The sequence below is a fragment of the Myripristis murdjan genome, chromosome 17 (genome assembly GCF_902150065.1).
Source record: "Myripristis murdjan chromosome 17, fMyrMur1.1, whole genome shotgun sequence".
In the NCBI taxonomy this organism is placed as follows: Eukaryota; Metazoa; Chordata; class Actinopteri; order Holocentriformes; family Holocentridae; genus Myripristis; species Myripristis murdjan.
This window is the reverse complement of record NC_043996.1, coordinates 25,629,914-25,648,817: the sequence shown is the minus strand read 5'-3', so window position 1 is coordinate 25,648,817 and position 18,904 is coordinate 25,629,914. Positions and strand designations below refer to the sequence as shown.

General features: G+C 42.9%; 1 protein-coding gene across 1 annotated transcript in view; it reads left to right on the top strand.

Moving 5' to 3' along the window:
* lig1 (ligase I, DNA, ATP-dependent) overlaps positions 1-17,540 on the top strand; it is a 55,514-nt gene extending 37,974 nt beyond the window's left edge. Inside the window, exons 23-27 of the mRNA XM_030075048.1 lie at positions 2,684-2,836; positions 10,568-10,621; positions 14,406-14,549; positions 15,575-15,667; positions 17,357-17,540. Coding sequence (XP_029930908.1) covers positions 2,684-2,836; positions 10,568-10,621; positions 14,406-14,549; positions 15,575-15,667; positions 17,357-17,431 — 519 coding nt within the window. The 3' untranslated portion in view covers positions 17,432-17,540. The remainder of the gene's footprint in view (positions 1-2,683; positions 2,837-10,567; positions 10,622-14,405; positions 14,550-15,574; positions 15,668-17,356) is intronic.
* The last annotated feature ends 1,364 nt before the right edge of the window (positions 17,541-18,904 follow it).

Genomic DNA, 18,904 nt, shown 5'->3' with positions numbered 1-18,904 from the left:
CTATACAGTGACAGCACTAAGGGGAAAAAAAAAAAAAAAAAAAATCTGGTCACTCCGGCTGCTGCAAAAAAATCCATGCGCCCTAAATCAAACAAACGATTTCACCCGGTGGGAGTCCCTTCCTCAATTAGCCCATTTCGACTGTAGGATCTTGGCGAGGGAACCAAAAGTCTGCGCCTTTTTGGTTTGTCCAGAGGGTACCGGCTCTTTTTTTCTCTTTTGTTTTTCAAACCTTCCAACCTATAAATTCAGTTTGAACTGAAAACAAAACAAAAAAAAAAAAAAAACAATGTTAATACAGGGTTCCCGCGGGGTCTCAAAAAGTCTTAAAAGCACTGAATTTATGAATTTGGAAATGAAGAGTTAATTGGCAAAAACAGATAAAAGCCATTCTAAGAAGGAATACACCTTTTTCACTGATACTGCTTGGAGTACACACACACACACACACACACACACAAAGCATGATTTAGGATAATAAACATTATGCCAGACTAAATAAACATATAAAAAATAGAAATAAATATAAAGTAAATTTTAATAAAATTCAAAAAAGTTTAAAAAGGTTTAATAAATTCAAATGGACATATCTGTTTTTGCAAATGAACTCTTCAAATAATACCTTTAAAAGACTTGGAAAAAGTCTTGAATTTTGATATTTAGGTCTTAAAATGTGTTCTGTACGTAACTTCTCCGTATCGCATTTCTCGTCAAACGTTTCATTTGTCAACCACGATTATTCTGATAAAATAACGGAAACAAAGAGCGGCAGAACCAATAATTTCAAACGCAATTCAGCCCCGGGAAAATGCTACGAATACGCCACTGAAGACCTCGCGCTACGGCGGACGCAAGACTACGAACGACAAGACAAGTCGTTTTTTTAACGTTAGATAGTTTGGAAAATGGGGAAATGTAAATGCATAAAATTTCTTTCCGTCATTGGTTAAAACCTGTGGTAGATAACGTTTTTGAAGCCTTGTGTAAAAAGAGGATTCAGCTTGGAACAATGGGGGTGAAGGCGTTGGACTCGCACGCCAAATCGGCCAGGCACATTAAAGGTGTGTGTGTAATGGGGTGGGTGTCTTTCGGGTCCACGCCAACGCTGAAAGCAGAGGTGTTGTGGACTCCATCGCCAAACACCAGTCCTACAATGGAAACGAGGGGATTTCACATCTTTTCAAGTGCATGTTCCCCGACTCCGACATTCAAGGAGTTCATTTTTCTTTGCCGGTAGAGCTGTGAAATAGGCCGAGAAATAGGTATTAATTTTTGATATAAATGGTCTTAAAAAGGTCTTAAATAGACTTGAATTTAACTTGGAGAAACCTGTAGGAACCTTGTAATGAGGCGCCTAACAAATGGAGCTGAAGTCCAAACCATCGCTATAGAATCTGCATTAATCTGTTGTGTTTGTCATCGTTATGAATACATGCACTAACAGTCGGGGCCGGATGAACATACACACACACCGCGTAACTGCTAATTAGAAGCGTCTTAATTCACTCACATCATTTCACCGAAAGACAAACTCAGTGAAATAGCGTCGTATTATTTATTTATGTGCATATTTAAATGAAAAAAAAAAAAAAAAATTATGCACCATGAGCGCCTTGCAAGTGCTGTTCTTGAACTGTTAAAGCACACATTGACAGACGAGTAGAGTCTCATGAATTGTTGATGCTGCTTTATTAAGGTCTTTTTAGTTGGTTTAGTGAAATATAAGAAAAATAGGGATTTCTTTTTTTTTTTTTTTTGGCCGTATCAGCCAGCACCACTAACGGTTACCTTCACCGTGAGGGTCACAGGAAGTTAAGGGCACACCAAACCAACCTGAACAGAGCCAGTGTCGTCCAGCTGTCGTCCTCGTGCAGCTGCCAGTCATGCAGATAGATGAGTGAGTGCAGTGCAGGGAAGTGGGCTAACACACACACACACACACACACACACACACACAGAGAGAGAGAGGTGTAAGCTCTAGTGAGCAGAATTCAGTGGGATGTTGTTTTGTCTTGGGATAAACAGAAAAGTTTATCATTTTCCTTGCCACAATGTTAGTGTTACATTCCGGGACGTTTAAAAATAATTTTCGTTCCCGGTTATGTTTCCATTGCACCAAAAGTATCTTTTTTTTTCTGTTTTATGTTTGCTTCTCCTAACCAGTTCATGACACTTGTTTTATTCCCGGCTCTCCATCTAAACAAATAGACGGCGGTTGACTGTTTGCCAGAGTTTCCCGCTGATAGTCCGGCAGCTTACCCGCACATAATGGAGGCTTGTGGTGGTGCAGATGGTCACTATGGTTTTCGTGGCATTCGCACGGGCTTTTTGCCTCCAGCTTTACTTTTACCCGAGAACAAATACCAGGTCAGGTCCGGATTTTCTCCTGCTTTACTCTTCAGCCGCGAGCTCGGTCAGAGCTTGTGATTTTAACCCGGCGTTTTCCAGGCTTGACACCCGCAGAGAGAAGCTAAACCTCGGTCGGATCCACCAAAAACCCTGTATAAATGCTCTGTGTCAACATAACTGTAAATTATAAAACCACACACACACGTGCATTCTTACTCTTGCAGACACACATGAACCCAACACCCACTTTTTTTTCCCCCACGCAGATTCTTTCACTCCCACCCTCTGTCTCTCACACACACTTTCTCACACACACACTCCTGTCCTCCCTCAGCTGAAGAAGGACTATCTGGAGGGCGTCGGCGACACGGTGGACCTGTGTGTGATCGGCGCCTACCTGGGTAAAGGCAAGAGGACGGGCACCTACGGGGGCTTCCTGCTGGCCTGCTATGACGAAGACAACGAGGAGTTCCAGTCTGTCTGCAAGGTGTGTGTCTGTGTGTGTGTACGCAGTTTATTTTGTGTGTGTGTGTGTGTGACTGACTAGATGAAAAAGAGCTATTTTTGGCTAATGTAAACATTTAAATCGATACGATACACACGGCTTCAGTTTGTCTGCATTGTATGTTCATGCCTGTTTGAGTGTGTTTTGCATAATCGTGCGTTTAGGCGATGTGATGTGTCAGGGTATGTGTTTGAACTGTCATACCCCCCCCCCCCCCCCCCCCCCCCCCCCCCCCACCTCACCCCTCCTGCAAATCTAAGTTGAAAGGCAATCCTTATGTGTCTACAAGCCTACGCAGAGGTATGACAGGGTGCTTCTCAGGATAAGTGCAAAGCATGTAGCGGTGCATGCGTGACCACTGGGGTGTGTGTGCGTGTGCGTTTGAGATAATGAGAGCGTGAACAAGCCGGCGTGTGTGACTCCGCTAAAGAGGCTAAATCCTGTGTCATCGGTGTCCTGCAAAAACCTTCCATCTCTGATTTTTTTTTTTTTTTTTTTTTTTTTTTTTTTCCCTCGGTAACTTTTATTTATTTATCCATGAAAAAGGGATTTGCTGAGCACTGAGTACACACACACACACACACACACTCTCTCTTTTCAGCACTGCCCTGCTTCTCTTCCATACAGCCACATATACACACTCACACCTGGGAGCAATTGGAGGTTAAGGTCTTTGCTCAAAGGCATAATTCAAGTTGTTGTGCACTGTTTTTCATTCTCAAGCCGTGTATGGGGTTTTAACCCGCGATGTCCTGGTCAAAAGTAGACCTGTGGAAAAATCACTGTATGATGCCTCATACAGTAATCACCTTTTATTAACTACAGCCATTGCTTTTATTTTTAATCTCGGTCCGGTCAAACAGAAACAGTGACACAAACTCCATTAAATATTTAAGAATGCACCTGTAATCCCCTTGTTTTGTAGCCTGTGCTACAGAAGAGAGGGGTGAGCGGGAGGGAGGCAACACTGAGCTCGGTTACTCGATACTTAGACGTGCATTAAACACTTCCAAAAAACAATTATATACAGTGATGTACATATTTACATACAAATGCACCAGAATAGGAAACCATAATCATAAATCTGTGTCATCCAACACTGAGGTAGTAATCAGCTATTTTCCATTATTTAAAAAAAAAAAAAAAGAAAGAAAAGAAACGAGGGAATTATCGGTGCTGAGTTTGTTTGCATAAACAGATAAATGCTATTCCTTAGAGGGAAAAAAACATGAGCTGACTGTTGGATGTGGTGCTTTACATAATGTATTTTTTTTTAAATCCAGAATTTGTTGCAAACGCCAATATTGCCAATGCATCAGCCTCCTGATATAAATTTTGCTCAAACTGCACATATACGCTGCAGTTTTATCACTGTGCCAATATTTTAAAAAGTCCTTATGATTATTTTAGTCTAAATTATCTGGATAGGTATTAAAAAAAATAATAAAAAAAATAATAATAATGGAAGCTTGATTTTTAGTCTTTATAGTCTTTATTGTATATATTTAGCCTTTATTCTTTTTTATTTAACTTTATTGTATGTTCTACTGTTGCTGCTGGAACACCAGAATTTCCCTGGTTGGGATCAATAAAGTATATCTGTCTATCTATCTATCTATCTATCTATCTATCATTGCAAGACATGCAGTAACAGCTAGCATTAGCCCTGCGAGTAGCAAGCCGAGGCAAATGCAGCAGTGACGTGTTATTTATGCTGGTTCGAGCGTCATTTTGTCAGTATTTCAACTTGTATTCTTTGCTGTGTGATGAGGGATAACAGAGATGGGTAAATATGAACCAGGCGAAGAGCGTCAAAGAGGAAGTTGCCATGGCAAACACATGAAGCCGGGGATAATCGGGCTCTGAGCAATAAATAAGCGTGGTGTTTCCTTCCTTTGGCAGCCGCTTTCTTTTGGCACTTTCTGCAGACCGGGAAATCGTCCTCTCTTAGGTTCATGTCTCCATCTTTTTCAAAGCAGAAGTTCTTCTTCAAACTTTAGACCCTGTCCTCTTTGATGAGGGGAAATGCCTCCGTTGTTGTCCGACTCGAGGGAGGACTTGATGGAGATCGGGATGCTGATTTGCGGCTCGCAGCCTGATGTGGCCCGGTTGTGCTCATGACTGTGTTTGTGTGTTTACCACGGACTCTTCCTCTGTGATGCTGCTCACCTCCCAGCAGGTGGCAGAGGATTTAGAGGCCTCTACCTTTTCAGGAGTGCATGGGCTTGTAAATGCCTGTCAAGGAAACGCTTTGCTGCACCTTGTGCCTGCAGACTGAAAGCTAAGGTAAAGCAACCTCTGAAAAAGTCAAGGTTTGAGTAGATTTCAGACAACGAGTCGTGGTAATTGCTAAATGTTACTCACCAATCCAAAACACCACATCGCCTACTGTGTGGAGCCACTTTGTTGACTTCATGCTTCTCCAGTGCTAAAATGCAAGTATTATTTTGATCTGTTTTTTTTTTTTGTGTGTGTGTGTGTGTGTGTGTGTTTCTCACGCTACTCAGAATGTGGCCTTTTCATCTCAATGCAGCCGCTTGGATTGGTTGTTGTCCTCCCTCGCTTCGTCTATTCCTCCGCTGTGAATTTTAAGGAACGGGAGGGGAAGAGCGCTTCTGTTGAGCAACAGAGCAAACAGCAGGAAGAGCCTGAGTCACATGTGAATATTTAGCAACAAACTTGGACGAGGAGGAGGAGGAAAGAACAAGGCTGGTCCACACGAGGCTGTATTTGTTTATCATTACATCTCCAGAGGCCTCCATAGAGCACGCATCATTTTCCAGATCGTAAACAGCGTCTGACATCACATCGCGTCTTTTATCACCACAACTTCTGTGGCTTTTTTTGTCACTGGGTCTGTGCTTTCTATTCTGAGAGTGCATGGATTGATTTTTGGGATAATGCAGCTGTAAATGAGGCGCTTGTTTTTCTGAATGCCAAACTTGTGGCCTCAGTGATGATGAGTGAATGAACCTTTTAAGAGCCGGTTCTGTGGATATAGATGCACACTCCACAGGTTGTCCGCTAAGAGCAAGAATGATAATAGGTTAATGAATCCACACATTTACATGCAACTCATTTATTTCTTGCAGAGAATAAACACAAAAAATATATTCAAACATTAAGCCTATGCAACAGTAATAAACATAAATAGTATGGCATGAAATAAACAATGCAAGAGTACTGCAATTCAAGGATGAACAGTGCAAATATAAATGAGGAAATTAAGTTATATTTATAGGAAAGCATTATCAAAGAGCAACATAGAGGCTGAGAAATGCGTGATAGCCCTTTAACAGACACATAGGTGCGCTTACTTACACTGCCACCACATAGACAGTAACATCCCGACAGCACAGCAGCAGCTCACTAATTAACATACATAACGTCAGGGATCATAAGCACCGCAAGAATAACAGCAAAGAACGTCAGCCACGGTTAATTATCGTAACCCGACCACAGACTGTTCAGATTAGAACGATGAGGACGACACGGCGCCGGCGCTGAGTAACTGAAAAAAAAAAAAAAAAAGCTCCATACTCGCATTCACAACAAGGATGCACAACAACAAGGAGATCCAGTTTCATTCCTGCAGCCATCATACAGCTTAATAAGAACTAGGTTAGTTGTTCTTTGGCAAGGATGATGGTGGTGGTGTTGATGATGATGGTGGTGATAGTGGTGGTGACGACGACGACAATGTTGTGGGGTCAATGCTCATGATGGTATAATGATACACTACTCACAAAAAGTTAGGGATATTCGGCTTTCGGGTGAAATTTCAGGATGAACCTAAAATGCATTATAACCTTTACAGGTGAACTTAATGTGACCTTCTGTAAACTTTTGAATGCACATGTCCAACTGTTCAGTGTTTCAGTACTTTTTGCACAAGTTGCTGTTCTCTAACAAGGAGTTTAACGGCAAAATTCACATCAGGTGTTTGATGCTCCAGCTCATCGAGGTCGTATCATTAGGGAACGGCTGCTGGAGACTGGGGTACCTCAGATGGAGTGGCCTGCACTTTCTCCAGACCTGAATCCCATAGAAAACCTATGGGATCAGCTGAGTCGCCGTGTAGAGGCTCGGAGCTCTGTACCCCAGAACCTCAATGTCCTGAGGGCCGCCCTTCAAGAAGAGTGGGATGCCATGCCTCAGTAGACAATAAGTCGACTTGTGAACAGCATGAGACGTCGTTGTCAAGCTGTAATTGATGCTCAAGGGCACATGACAAGTTATTGACACTGACATTTTTTGTTGTGGTATATCCACCACTGTTGTTGGCTTTTGTTTCAAGAAATTGTTTGAGATGAGGAAATCACCAGTGTATGCTTCTACTTAAATGCCCTACTTTCATGATATAATATCACTGTAGCGTGAACTTTTTACATTTTCCATAAATTTCACCCAAAAGCCAAATATCCCTAACTTTTTGTGAGTAGTGTATGTTGCACTATGCACTTTAAGGCTCTCCACTTTGCACTCCATTGAGGTCAAGCTTAAAATGATGATATTGATAACTTGTCTTGTATGAATGACTCGCTGCAAGCCAATTTTACCTTCTGGTATCAATAAAGGTAACTTGAACTTAAACTAGAAAACAGCAGAGTAGCTGTGAGTGAAACAAAGTCCAGAAACTGCGACGGCGAGTCAAGTCCAGACGCTTGCAAATGTCAGCTTGAGCCAGACTGAGTGAATAGACGGCTGAATCGAGACCTGTGATCGGTGGACAGGATCCCGTCACCGCCTGTTCATATTTTATTCCACGCGTGAAGACACAGACCCTGGCGACTGTGCACGTGAATTGTGCACGAGCTCAGAGAGAGGGATGCTCGTGCCGGAAACTAAAAGACGAGAAGATGACCTTCTGGGCAGCAGTGTTTTCAACATGTGTGTGTGTGGGGGGGGACTGTGTTAGTCATCAGTTGCAGTCAGAAAAGTAAATGGTTTGGAAGAGTGGCTCCTGCAGTCGGCTCTGAGGCGTTGGAGGAGGCCTTGAAAGGTTCAGGAGGCCAGAAATAGTTTTTTTTTGTTTCGTTTCGTTTCATTTGTTGAAAGCTTGTGCAGTGAGGGTGATGGCTTTGCTCGTAGGTTTCCATTGTTATTCTCCCCAATACAATATAAACCACTGATTATCCTTTTATTATCCAAGTCTGCGCAATGAGGCAGTATATAGGGATGATGTATTTAATCAAGGTTTCACTGTACCGCTGTGGTTATGACCTGCCCACAGTGTTGAAAATAGCAATCCTGTTCTTTACTACATCAAAACAAAAGTTACGTCAGGTGGTGGACACATAAAAATATATATACTCTTAGTCCATGGTTGTAACACAGATATATTTTGGGGTTGATGAAGTGTGGGAACAGCTGATGTTAAGTGCTTGTGTAATTCTCGTCCTCGATTATACAACAAAAAATGTTACCGGAGAGCCTGATACCTGTCCTGAATGTAACCCACATTTCCATTTATTCAATGTGAAGTGTCCTTGAGCAGCACACTGAATCCCCACTGACTTCCAGGGGTGATGCTCCGAGGCTGACCCCACCCATTCAGCACCATCAGCCCTGACAGGGTGCGCACGAAAAGCCAAACCACAAATGACATGAATAGGGGGGTTTATTAAAAGGACTCGTCGTTTTTTCTTTCATCTGAATTATCCGTGGTATGTTTCTAGGCAACCGGTACGCTGTTGCCTTCCAGCGGATCTGTGAGCTTTTCAGATTTGTCAGTTTCCATGTCTGCAGTTCATTTCATGACAAGGACAATGTGGAAGGTACTCACTTTTGTCCATACATTGTTTTTTTGTTTTTTTTCGCTTTGGGATTCATCCACATTAGCTAGCGGTTTTTGCTGTGAGGTCCGGCAACTGGAAATACAAAGATGATGGCGAAAATGGGCAGGATGCACGATGTGGAAGGCAGTATGTTGGTTACCTAGGGCTCCAGGATTTCCACAATGCAGAAAAAACACGTACAGAATTGTGAAATTTGATAATGAAAACTAAATCAGCAGTAAGACACAGAATATCATGGAATTAAAAAGAAATCCCCACCTTCTCACAAGCATTTGTTCACAGCGCTTAAGCCAAATGAAGAGTGTGTAGTGTGTTTTGGTGTAATTTATGGGCACACAGCTGCAGCAGCGTCTGTCTTCTGACTGTGGTCTGAAGAGTGTGTGTGTGTGGACTTGTATTTGTCTTGTATTTGTCTTCCTAAGACAAATACAAGACAAATACAAGTCCAGTTGCCTACGATTCAATTTGCCCAAAGAGAACGATGACCTGGATAAATGAGAATATCCATAGACGTGTGTGTGTGTGTGTGTGTGTTTCACCGAGGGCGGGGCTCAGCCTCTTTGGATGACGAGCCGAGCTGAAACGAAACGTCACAGAGTTTTTTGGTGCAAAAACCTGGAGCCCTTTTATGGTGCGAGCTGCTGGTTTGTTTCATCTTTTGCTTGTTTTTGTCCCAGCACGCTGTCCTTATTTAGGCTCGGATGTGTGTACCCAATTACACACACACACACACACACACACACATAGGCAGTGCACTAGCAAGCAGAGCTGATCACATAAACCACATTGGAAGTTTTATTACTACTGAAGCACTTTCTAAAAAAAAAAAAAAAAAAAAAAAAAATAGTACAATGTTGTGTTATAACTTCATTGATATTCATTACATTTGGAATATTTTCATATTTTCATATTGAATTGTCGCAGTTGTCTTCATCCGCCACATGATTAGACACTTTCTGATGGCAGAATGTGTTTGAATTGTAAAGCACAGAAGTCAGAAAAATTAAAACAGGAATCGCAGAAATTGGGAGAGAACAACCCAGAATTTGGGCCCCGGATCGCGCCCCGTCGCCAAAGTCAATATCAGCCCCGTATCTTTAGCTAAGTATGATTAACTTGCCATTATCTACCCTCTGCGGTGTTTGCACCGGCTCTGAACACACAGCAGCTTGAACGGGATCAACAGCTGAGAATGAGTTTTTTTTTTTCCCCCCTCGGTTCATTTTGTAAAGCACGGCTTTCCAAGGATGAGTAACTTCTGGCTATCCGATTATCAGCATCTGTGTCCTTCTACCCACAAACCCTTGCGTTTTTGGGTCATTTCCAGTCGCTGGTTTGGATTACACTCACACTCCTAATGAACTGTGCCACAGTTCACCTGGATGAGGACAGACACTCCACATTCTCCAGGCTGGCGGTGCGGTTTGTTTGGTGCCATCCAAGTTGTCGCCCGGCCAAAACGAACCAACTAAAGGAGGCGGAATAAGCCGGAAACACGCTCGGGGTGAACGCTCCCGCAGGAATCCCGCGCTCTGTGCCGGACACCTCCTGCACTCCCTTTGAGAACATCCGTCAGGTTGAAGTAGCGCTATATTTTCGTCCAAAAAAAAAAAAAAAAAAAAAAAAAATCTTCACCTTCTCGCGCCTGTCTGCCTGTTCGGTGACTCCTTTGTCTCCGTGCGCGTCTCGGCGGGTTCAAGTCTTTGAGAGGTGACATGACGCTTCAGGCAAAGCAGCCAGACAAGTCGCTTTTGGCTTGGGGGGGGGGGGGGGGGGGGGGATTTGCTAGCTGCTCTGTGTTCTTCTGCTCTCTGCCAAATGTCTGCTATCTCACCATGGGGGAATATATATATTTATATGTGTGTGTGTGTGCATATCTGTGTGTGTATTTCTTATCTCCTTTTGTCTCCTACAGATTGGGACAGGCTTCAAGGATGAAGATCTGGAGCAGCATTACAAGTTCTTAAAGGTAAAGCGGCACTGCGAGGCTGTCTCTTGCTCGTCGGATAAAAGCCGCATACTTGCAGTTAAAGTACATTTCTCAGGAATGAAGGGAAAGAATGCTGTTTTCTCTCATTGGTGGCCAAGCTTTTTTTTTTTTTTTTTTTTTTTTTTGAAATCATACCCTGGGCTTTTAACAAGTCAAGGCCGCAGGTGTCACAGAACTCGTTTGATACTTAAAGGACGGTGTCAACTTTTAATTAAAAAGAGAGAGAGAGAGAGAGAGAAGCATAAAAAGTCAAAAAGGCGTTTATTTTCTTTATTTCCTTTGTCCAGGTGCGGTGTTAGATTTGAGGTTGAAAGAGCTGGGGATCTGTTTGGTTCAGGTCTCTGGGCCTCGCTCGGTGTGAATGCACTCGTCCCTTTGTTCAGTCCGTCATTCACTCCATTTAGAGAGCTGCCATGCAAATAAACCGCGAGAATAAAACAGTCAAGACATGACGGCTTTTACCACGTTGGAATGAAAGAACAACCTCAGGTATCAGACCAAGTGTTGGTGCACATAGAATCTACCTTTTTTTTTGAAGGAGAAGTAATTTTTTTTTTTTTTTAATTGCCATTAAACGAAAGCAAAGTAGAAAAGGCTACATGTCTTTCAGGAGAATTTGAGTGCGCTTGCTTGAGCTTGAAGTACGTGAAGAAAATGTCGTAGCAGCTGAAGAGGTTTGAAGTACTTGAAGTAATACTAAATACAGAGGTAGTATAAGGGGTTGAAGTACTTGAAATAGTACTAAATGTAGTAGTAGTGGAAACAGTAAGCATTTGGGTGTAATATAACATGAGGATAAAAAAAAAAACCTTGAGTATTTTAACTGGAGGAATCAATAAATGTACAAGAAATGAACAAAAAGAAGGATCTATGAAATTGCTAATTCCTTTGAGAGAGACACATCTCCTCAGAGTGTGTGTGTGTGTGTGTGTGTGTGTGTCTAACATGAGAGAGTGAGAGGCCAGAGATCAGTTACACTAAGAGGAATGGCTGCGATGAAGTGACTCGCCATGTCATTCGGAAAAATAAAATAAATCTGCACATTATCACTGAGATAATGCCCGGCAGCGGTGAGAGGACAAAGCCGACCATTTTCATATTTTTATGTGTTTGTTAAAATTGTGCGAGTGGTGACAGGTCAAACGTATTTGGCTGTGCTTTCAGCGGACGGTACAAAGTCTCCGTACTCGGTTGTCCTGACAAACAAACAAGCTCGATGCTTAAAAATGAGTCATGTCGCAGAAAAATTTAAATGTTTAACACTAAATATATGTATCTTTGTTTGAAAATTTGGGGAGTTTTACAGAACTTGTAGCACCAGTAACTGTGGTAGTAGTCTAAGGGGTTACTCAAAGTACTACTGAATTTAGTAGTAATATTGTAGTAGTAGTGGTAGTGGTAGTGTGAGAAAAAGGCACATAAACTCTGGCAGCAATTTTAATTATAATCATTTACTGGAGGTTTAAATTGCTGGAGATCCAACTGACCCCCAAGGTTAAAAAAATGTATGTTAATTTGAAGATAACAGCAGGGTTCAATGTTTAATGAAAATTCTCGCTGTACGCATGAAAGAGTTGTTAAGAGTTGAAAAAGCCTCTGAATCAGCTGAAAATCACCCACATGGATGGATTTTATGGGGCAAAAAAAAAAAAAAGACTTAAATTGTGGGAAAAAACTATAAATACTGTCAAAAAGCTGAATATGAGCATTTTAAGTTAGAAAATGAACAAAAAAATGGCGCAGATGAAGTGGAAAAAGCTGAAGCAAGCGCACGTAGAACAAGTAATTCGGCTTTACAACTCATGTATTTTCTCACGTAATCATAGCCATCTGTACTCGGGAAATATTGACCACACTGCAAAAAGTCCAAATCTTACCAAGAATATTTGTCTTATTTCAAGTAAAAATGTCTTATTTCTAGTCAAAATATCTCATTACACTTAAAATAAGACATGATCACCTCAGAAATAACTTGTTTTTAGACGATTTTCACTTGTTTCAAGCTAATTTTCCCTTAAAACAAGTGAAAATTAGCTTGAAACAAGAAACAAATTTTGCCAATGAAACAAGCAAATTTTCACTTGAAACAAGTGCAAATCGTCTAAAAACAAGTTATTTCTGAGGTGATCATGTCTTATTTTAAGTGTAATGAGATATTTTGACTAGTAATAAGACATTTTTACTTGAAATAAGACAAATATTCTTGGTAAGATTTGGACTTTTTGCAATGCAATGACCATAAGATAATAATGTTTCACACACACACACACACACACACACAAAAAAACCCTCAGGAAGAGGTTAGTCATTCAAACACTGCTGCAGCCAAGACACTGAGAGATCGCTCTGACGTTCGGTAATGAATTGCCTTTTCAGTTTACATCTGAAGGTTTCTTCCAAAAACAGGAGAATAAAGTGACACCTACACTCAGAACATGAGATCTGCTCCGGGAGGTACGATTCATTAAGAGCACATGGTTGACTTCATCAGCTGTCTTTAGAGCTGTGCGTACAAAACAGTGTTGTTGGGGAGTTAGTCATCAGTCTTTGAAATCCTCATCGTCACGAAAACATTGTTTTGGGGAAAAAAACCAAACAAACAGGTATATACGGTTGTGTTTGGGAACAAAACCTGTCATTCTAAAGTGACTATTTTAAGGGATAAGCGTTTGGACTTAGTTACAAACTGCCTTACGGAGCAAAATCACACTGAAGCCGTGATTGAAAGCGGTGTAACCTTTTTTTTCCCCAAGACCGAAAACAAGCCGTACAGCGGTGCTGTCTGAAGGAGCGCCGCGTCTGAAAATGATTGAAAGTGAATTAAGGTGAGCCGCGGCGTTGGCTGCAGCGCTCAAGGCCAGCGGGACTCCACACGGAGAGCGACGATTGGTTCCTGTCAAACACGACCCCCGGGTGGCGGCGGTGATCAAGTGGTTAAAGATAGGGCTGTGAGCAAAACACCGTGGGTTTGAGTCCCGCCAGAGCAACCGCATCGATCAACAGCCGTGTGTTGTAAAGCCCCTGCACGGCTGCCTGCTCCCCTCATTGTAATTCGCTCCGTTTCAGAGCGTCACTTGAATACCTACAGTTTAAATAATGTGTGTAGAAACCACCACGGCTGCCGGAGCCTCCTCTCCCCGGCATTACTTAACTATGACCTAGTTCCATGGACACTGCGGCAGCCCTAGTTAACATGAGACGGGTTGAGAACCACATTTGCAGAAATGGTTGTATCTCATTCCGAACGGGAGATAGCCATCATTTGCAAAAAAAAAAAAAACACGACTCCTACGTGGACAAAATGATTGCTAGCATCAAAGTAAAAAGGTGCTGTTAAATATTATTGAAGCTGATGGATCTCTCGGCTCGCGCGGCAGAATAGCAGCGTTTTGGCTCACGTCTCGGTCTGCCTCGGTCTTTTTTAAAATCTCAAGCAGGGGAATATCGGGTAGCAAATGGGCCCCTGTGTGTTTGTGTGTGTGTATCAAAGCATTTCCGAACAAAAATGTCTCATATAGTAGTGTGATGATAATGTATTTCGGAACCCTCCCACTCATGTTGCCCCTAAGGAAAGTAGGTGTGATTTTGAATAGAGCAGTGTTCAGACCTTCTGCTGTCTCTTGGGATGCGAATGAGAGGCAGAGGCAGCAAGCAGCAGGTCAACGCAAACCACTCTGTCACTGTCTCCTTATCAAGTTCTCCATGAATGCATTGTCCCATTTTTTTAAAAAATATATATATATTTCTCTCCTCCCCTCTCCAGGAGCACATTCTGCCCAAACCCCGGGCTTACTACCGCTTCGACCCGTCCGCAGAGCCCGATGTGTGGCTCGACGCCGTGCAGGTCTGGGAAGTGAAGTGCGCCGACCTATCGCTGTCGCCCGTCTACAAGGCCGCCATGGGAATGGTCAGTGCTGCCTGTTAATTCCCCCATGTTTTTCCGCTGATAAATCCTCTTTGTTATGGTCTGTTACCAACAATGAAAAGCCTTAATTAGCAACTCTTAATGGAGTTATTAAAAAATGTTGTAAAAGAGGCAGGATTTAATGGAATGATACCTGTTTATTGCGAGCGGCTCGGTCTGGATGTGGAAGGCGGCGCGCGCACACACACACACACGAGTCCCATAGTGCAGATAAAGTGTTTGTCTTCACAGCGGCGGCGTACAGCCTCGTTTTATCACAGCAACACGTTTCACGATGCTCAAAGGCACTTCACATTTTATCATCATGGACCCAGGGACTGCATATTAAGCCGAGCAGTCGAGCTATTTCTAATAATTAAAATGTCCAGCTGTACAAACACCATGCATCTAAAAATGTCATTTTTTTCCCAGCAATGAAGACAAAAGTGCTTATTTGCTTTTCTTTTTTTTGAAACCTTAAGTTGCTACGAGCTCCATTTCAGCATCAAGAATTTGTTCCCACATTCATCTTGAGAAATTAGCATAAATCTGGAAACAAAAGGTTTGCTTTTTCGCATCGTGAACCACCGAGTCACATCTGACATAAAATCTGCTGCTTTTGCCTCACAGCACAAAACAAGAAGAAGGCACAAACGGAGCTTAGGCACTGCAACTTTATCGCATTTACAGACGCAAATCATAAGACGATTTCTACCTCTTGACTATTTTCAAAATAAGTGGTACTGAGTTGTACTGCTTTTTCCTCTTCTTTCTTTAGTTTTCATTCTAAACAGTAATCCAAGTTTAATTTGACAGTGATCTAGTGACTTTTTTAATGTGGAAAAATTTCATCCGTTCATCTGTTTACAGCTGTCTCAGTCTCAAAAACTTATATCAACCACGTGATCATTTAATCCAAGTAAAAAAGCTCAGTTTTCTTTTTGTTTTTTGTTTTTTTTTTGCACAGCAGCAGTGTGTATGATGATGTGAGCTGTGTCCGCTGACGGTCTCTGTGTTTCTGTGCTCAGGCGGACCCAGAGAAAGGCATCTCTCTGAGGTTCCCCCGCTTCCTCCGAATCAGAGATGACAAGAAGCCGGAGGACGCCACAACTGGAGCGCAGGTATGTCACATCATCGGCACGGGGAGAAACCCCCTGAAAACCCCCCCAGTGTGGGAAACCACCACCGCCAGATACACAAACACGGGTGATTTTTTTATTTATTTCTTTATTTTTATGGGCCCTGGCTGGTGATCCCTCTGTCTACCAGCCGTTTGACAGGCAACCAGCTCTAATGTGGAGGTTCCACTCCGCTCTGAAAGCACAGCTGGCTGGGAATATTTTGAAAGAAGCTTTTAAATTTAGAGATCCAGACCTCAGTATCTATCACTTTACTGCTCACTGTAGTTTAACAATACAAAGGTAAAACCCTTCAAAATTACCCTTCACCTTTTAAATTGAATTTCATTAATATGTTTTACAAAGCCAATTATGTGATCTTAAATTTTAATTTCTGAGGTTTTAATTTCAGGAAAACGTTTTATCATTACTTTTTGCCAAAATTAGTGAAGTCACTCTGCGTCAGTCAGCATTTCTGATGTCTTAACCCAGAAGGCTACTGAGGCTGATTCTGCTTTAATGTGTACCTGTTCACTTCCACCTGTTTGGAGAATGCTTTTTGTTGATGTACATGAATCCGGCTCACTTTATACTCACCTGTCGCGCTAACATGTAGACAGAAATCCAAGAAAATGCTTGGACTTACCTCTGCCAAGTTCTGTGGGGAAGAAATGTCATGGTTAGATATTCCAGTAGCAGCTTGTTGTCTAACCTGCAGGAAACTGTGGTACCGTTTCATAGAATCTGTGTAATATTTGACGATCTTACTACCTCAACCTGACCTCTGCTCCGGGCCAGACACATAGCACTTACCGGCGATGTTTATTTGAATAAGAGGAAGATGACTCATCCAAAAATGTCTCTTAAATGTCCTTAATTTGTCTTAAAACATCTGAAGAGGCATTGAATTATTAACTCTGTGACCCCGCAGACACACTGCTACACCGACATCGCTGCAGTCAGAATTATAATGGAAATGTTGTGTTTGGTTCGACCTCTGCAGAGGAATTCTCTCCACTTCCCTCCCTCTAGCGCGAGTTCAGAGGTCGGGCTCAGATACAGAGCAGCACCCCTGGATGCGAGTTCAAGTTAGCGTCTTGCTCAAGGACACTTCAGCAGGGCGGCTGCTCCTCAACGCAGGTGCTTGAACCCGCGTTTTCTGCTTATTTTTTTTTTTCCGAAGCGCATTCTCCACACGCCGGCGGTGTCCAGCCGCGTGACACGGAGGGTCGCGGGTCTGCAGGTTTTCGCACCGACCAATCACTACACCGGGAGATTTCGCTGATTAGTCCCCCCCCCCTCTGCTCGAAGACGTGCCAATCAGCAGAAGCAGCTGCTGCGGTGTGTTTGGCGGGAAGGAAAAACCTGCAGACTCTTGACCCGATCATGGCTGGACGCCGCCGCCCCGCGCTCGCCGCGCCGGCCCGCTGTGCTGCTGCATGCCGGTTGCGGGTGGGCCCGCCGCCGACGTAACATTCACCCCCTCCGGACTCGTCTCCCACTCAGCAGCTGGGAGCCACCGACTTCAAAGCCTGGAATATGAATAATCAAATGGATATTTTTAGGCTGTCCTCCTCGTTTTACTGACCCGACATCGTGATCCTCTCCCCCACCTCACTTCTCATGCACGCTCTAATGCAATCTGTCTCCCTCCATCTCTTCCCCTTCCTCTGTGTCCTGTCTCGCCTCCAGATTGCTGATTTGTACAAGAAGCAGCAGCAGATTCAGAATCAGGGAGACAAAGCCGACCTGGAGGACTACTACTGATCGTCTGCAGTGATCAGAATGACGACTAATGAGAATTTCAATACAATTGTAAATAGCTTCTTTCTTTTTGCGATGCTGAATGAAAATAAAGATGGGCAATTTTATAATATCCTGTCATTTTGTGTTATTGATTTGAAGCCGCTGCTCTATAATTTCCCTTTCAGGCTTAAAAAGAAAAATACATAAACATCTCACACCGCGGAGTGTGTGCGAATCCCGAAAAGTCAGATCGACTTAGCAGTTAAGGCACACCTGTTGGAAATAGATCCCCATCAAAAATCCGCTGTGCAAAACCGCCCAGCGAAATATGGGGAACGTATGGGCCGCATACAAATATTTCCAACTGGCCTGATTTCTGCTCAAGCGCTGTACTCCCAAAACGGCAGAGTGCATGCGGCGTGCGTGGCAATGAGAGGACAAGTCAAGGAGAACGGCGGCTGCCTGAAACGTTATTAGGAGCAGAAAAAGACGTAGGGGCTGACAGTTGCTCAAACAGCAGGACAAAAGAGAGGCACTCACAGCTTGCATTAGATGATGGAAATCCACTAACTCTCCAGCCTGAATCAATCAGACACTATTGGAGACGGGGAGGGGTCAGTCAGAGGCAAGGACAGGCCGTTATTACAGCGAGAAGCAAAGAGGATTGCGAGGGTTTCTGCACAGTGACGCCGTGTGAGAGGATGCGAGGGTGCTTGTGACACAAGCTGAGCCGCTTTATGTCTGAGTGTGCGCGCGTGAGATTTAGTGCCTTTTGGCTGTGTGAGCCATAACTGAATCAGAATCGCATTAAATGCAAGTGCAGATAATGTGCAGGCAATGTCTTGTTGACATTGGTGCTGAGACACTTGAAAGAGTTCTGCGGAAACACTCTGCAGCACACTCTGCTCACATGGAGTGCAAAGAAATCTAGGACAGAAAACACATCGCAGTCGAGTGTTTCTGCATCCTTATAAAATCGGAAATATCTTAAACTGCAGACGTATTTGGTTTGAAGTCATTAAATTGTCTTAAATTTGAATTTCTATTTCAGTTTCATGTACATTTTAAGCTCCTCTGCATGAGAGCTGACGTCTCTGGTGCTCCAGGACTCTCCGCTGACTGCTGTCCTTACGCTGACCTGCCACATTTCACACCTGCACGCGAAAACGACCCAGTTCACTTCAACCTCACCTGTCAAACTCACCTGTCGAGGGAAATCCAGGAGGATGCTTGCAATAAGTTCTGTGGAAAATGTCCTTGTTACATTTCTTACAGCAGCAGCTCGACTAAATCCTGCAATGCATATTTGAATAAGAAACTGATTCGTACAAAAGCTCTTAAAAGTCTTGCGTTCCATTCTCCTATTATGTTTGGGGTCAGTTTGACCCCAGCCAATGTTTAATGTCTCTAAATAAATGATTAACTTTTTTTTTTTTTTTTTTTTTGCTTCATATTTAATGAGTTTTCCTAATGTAATGGGCACTACAGGGTAAA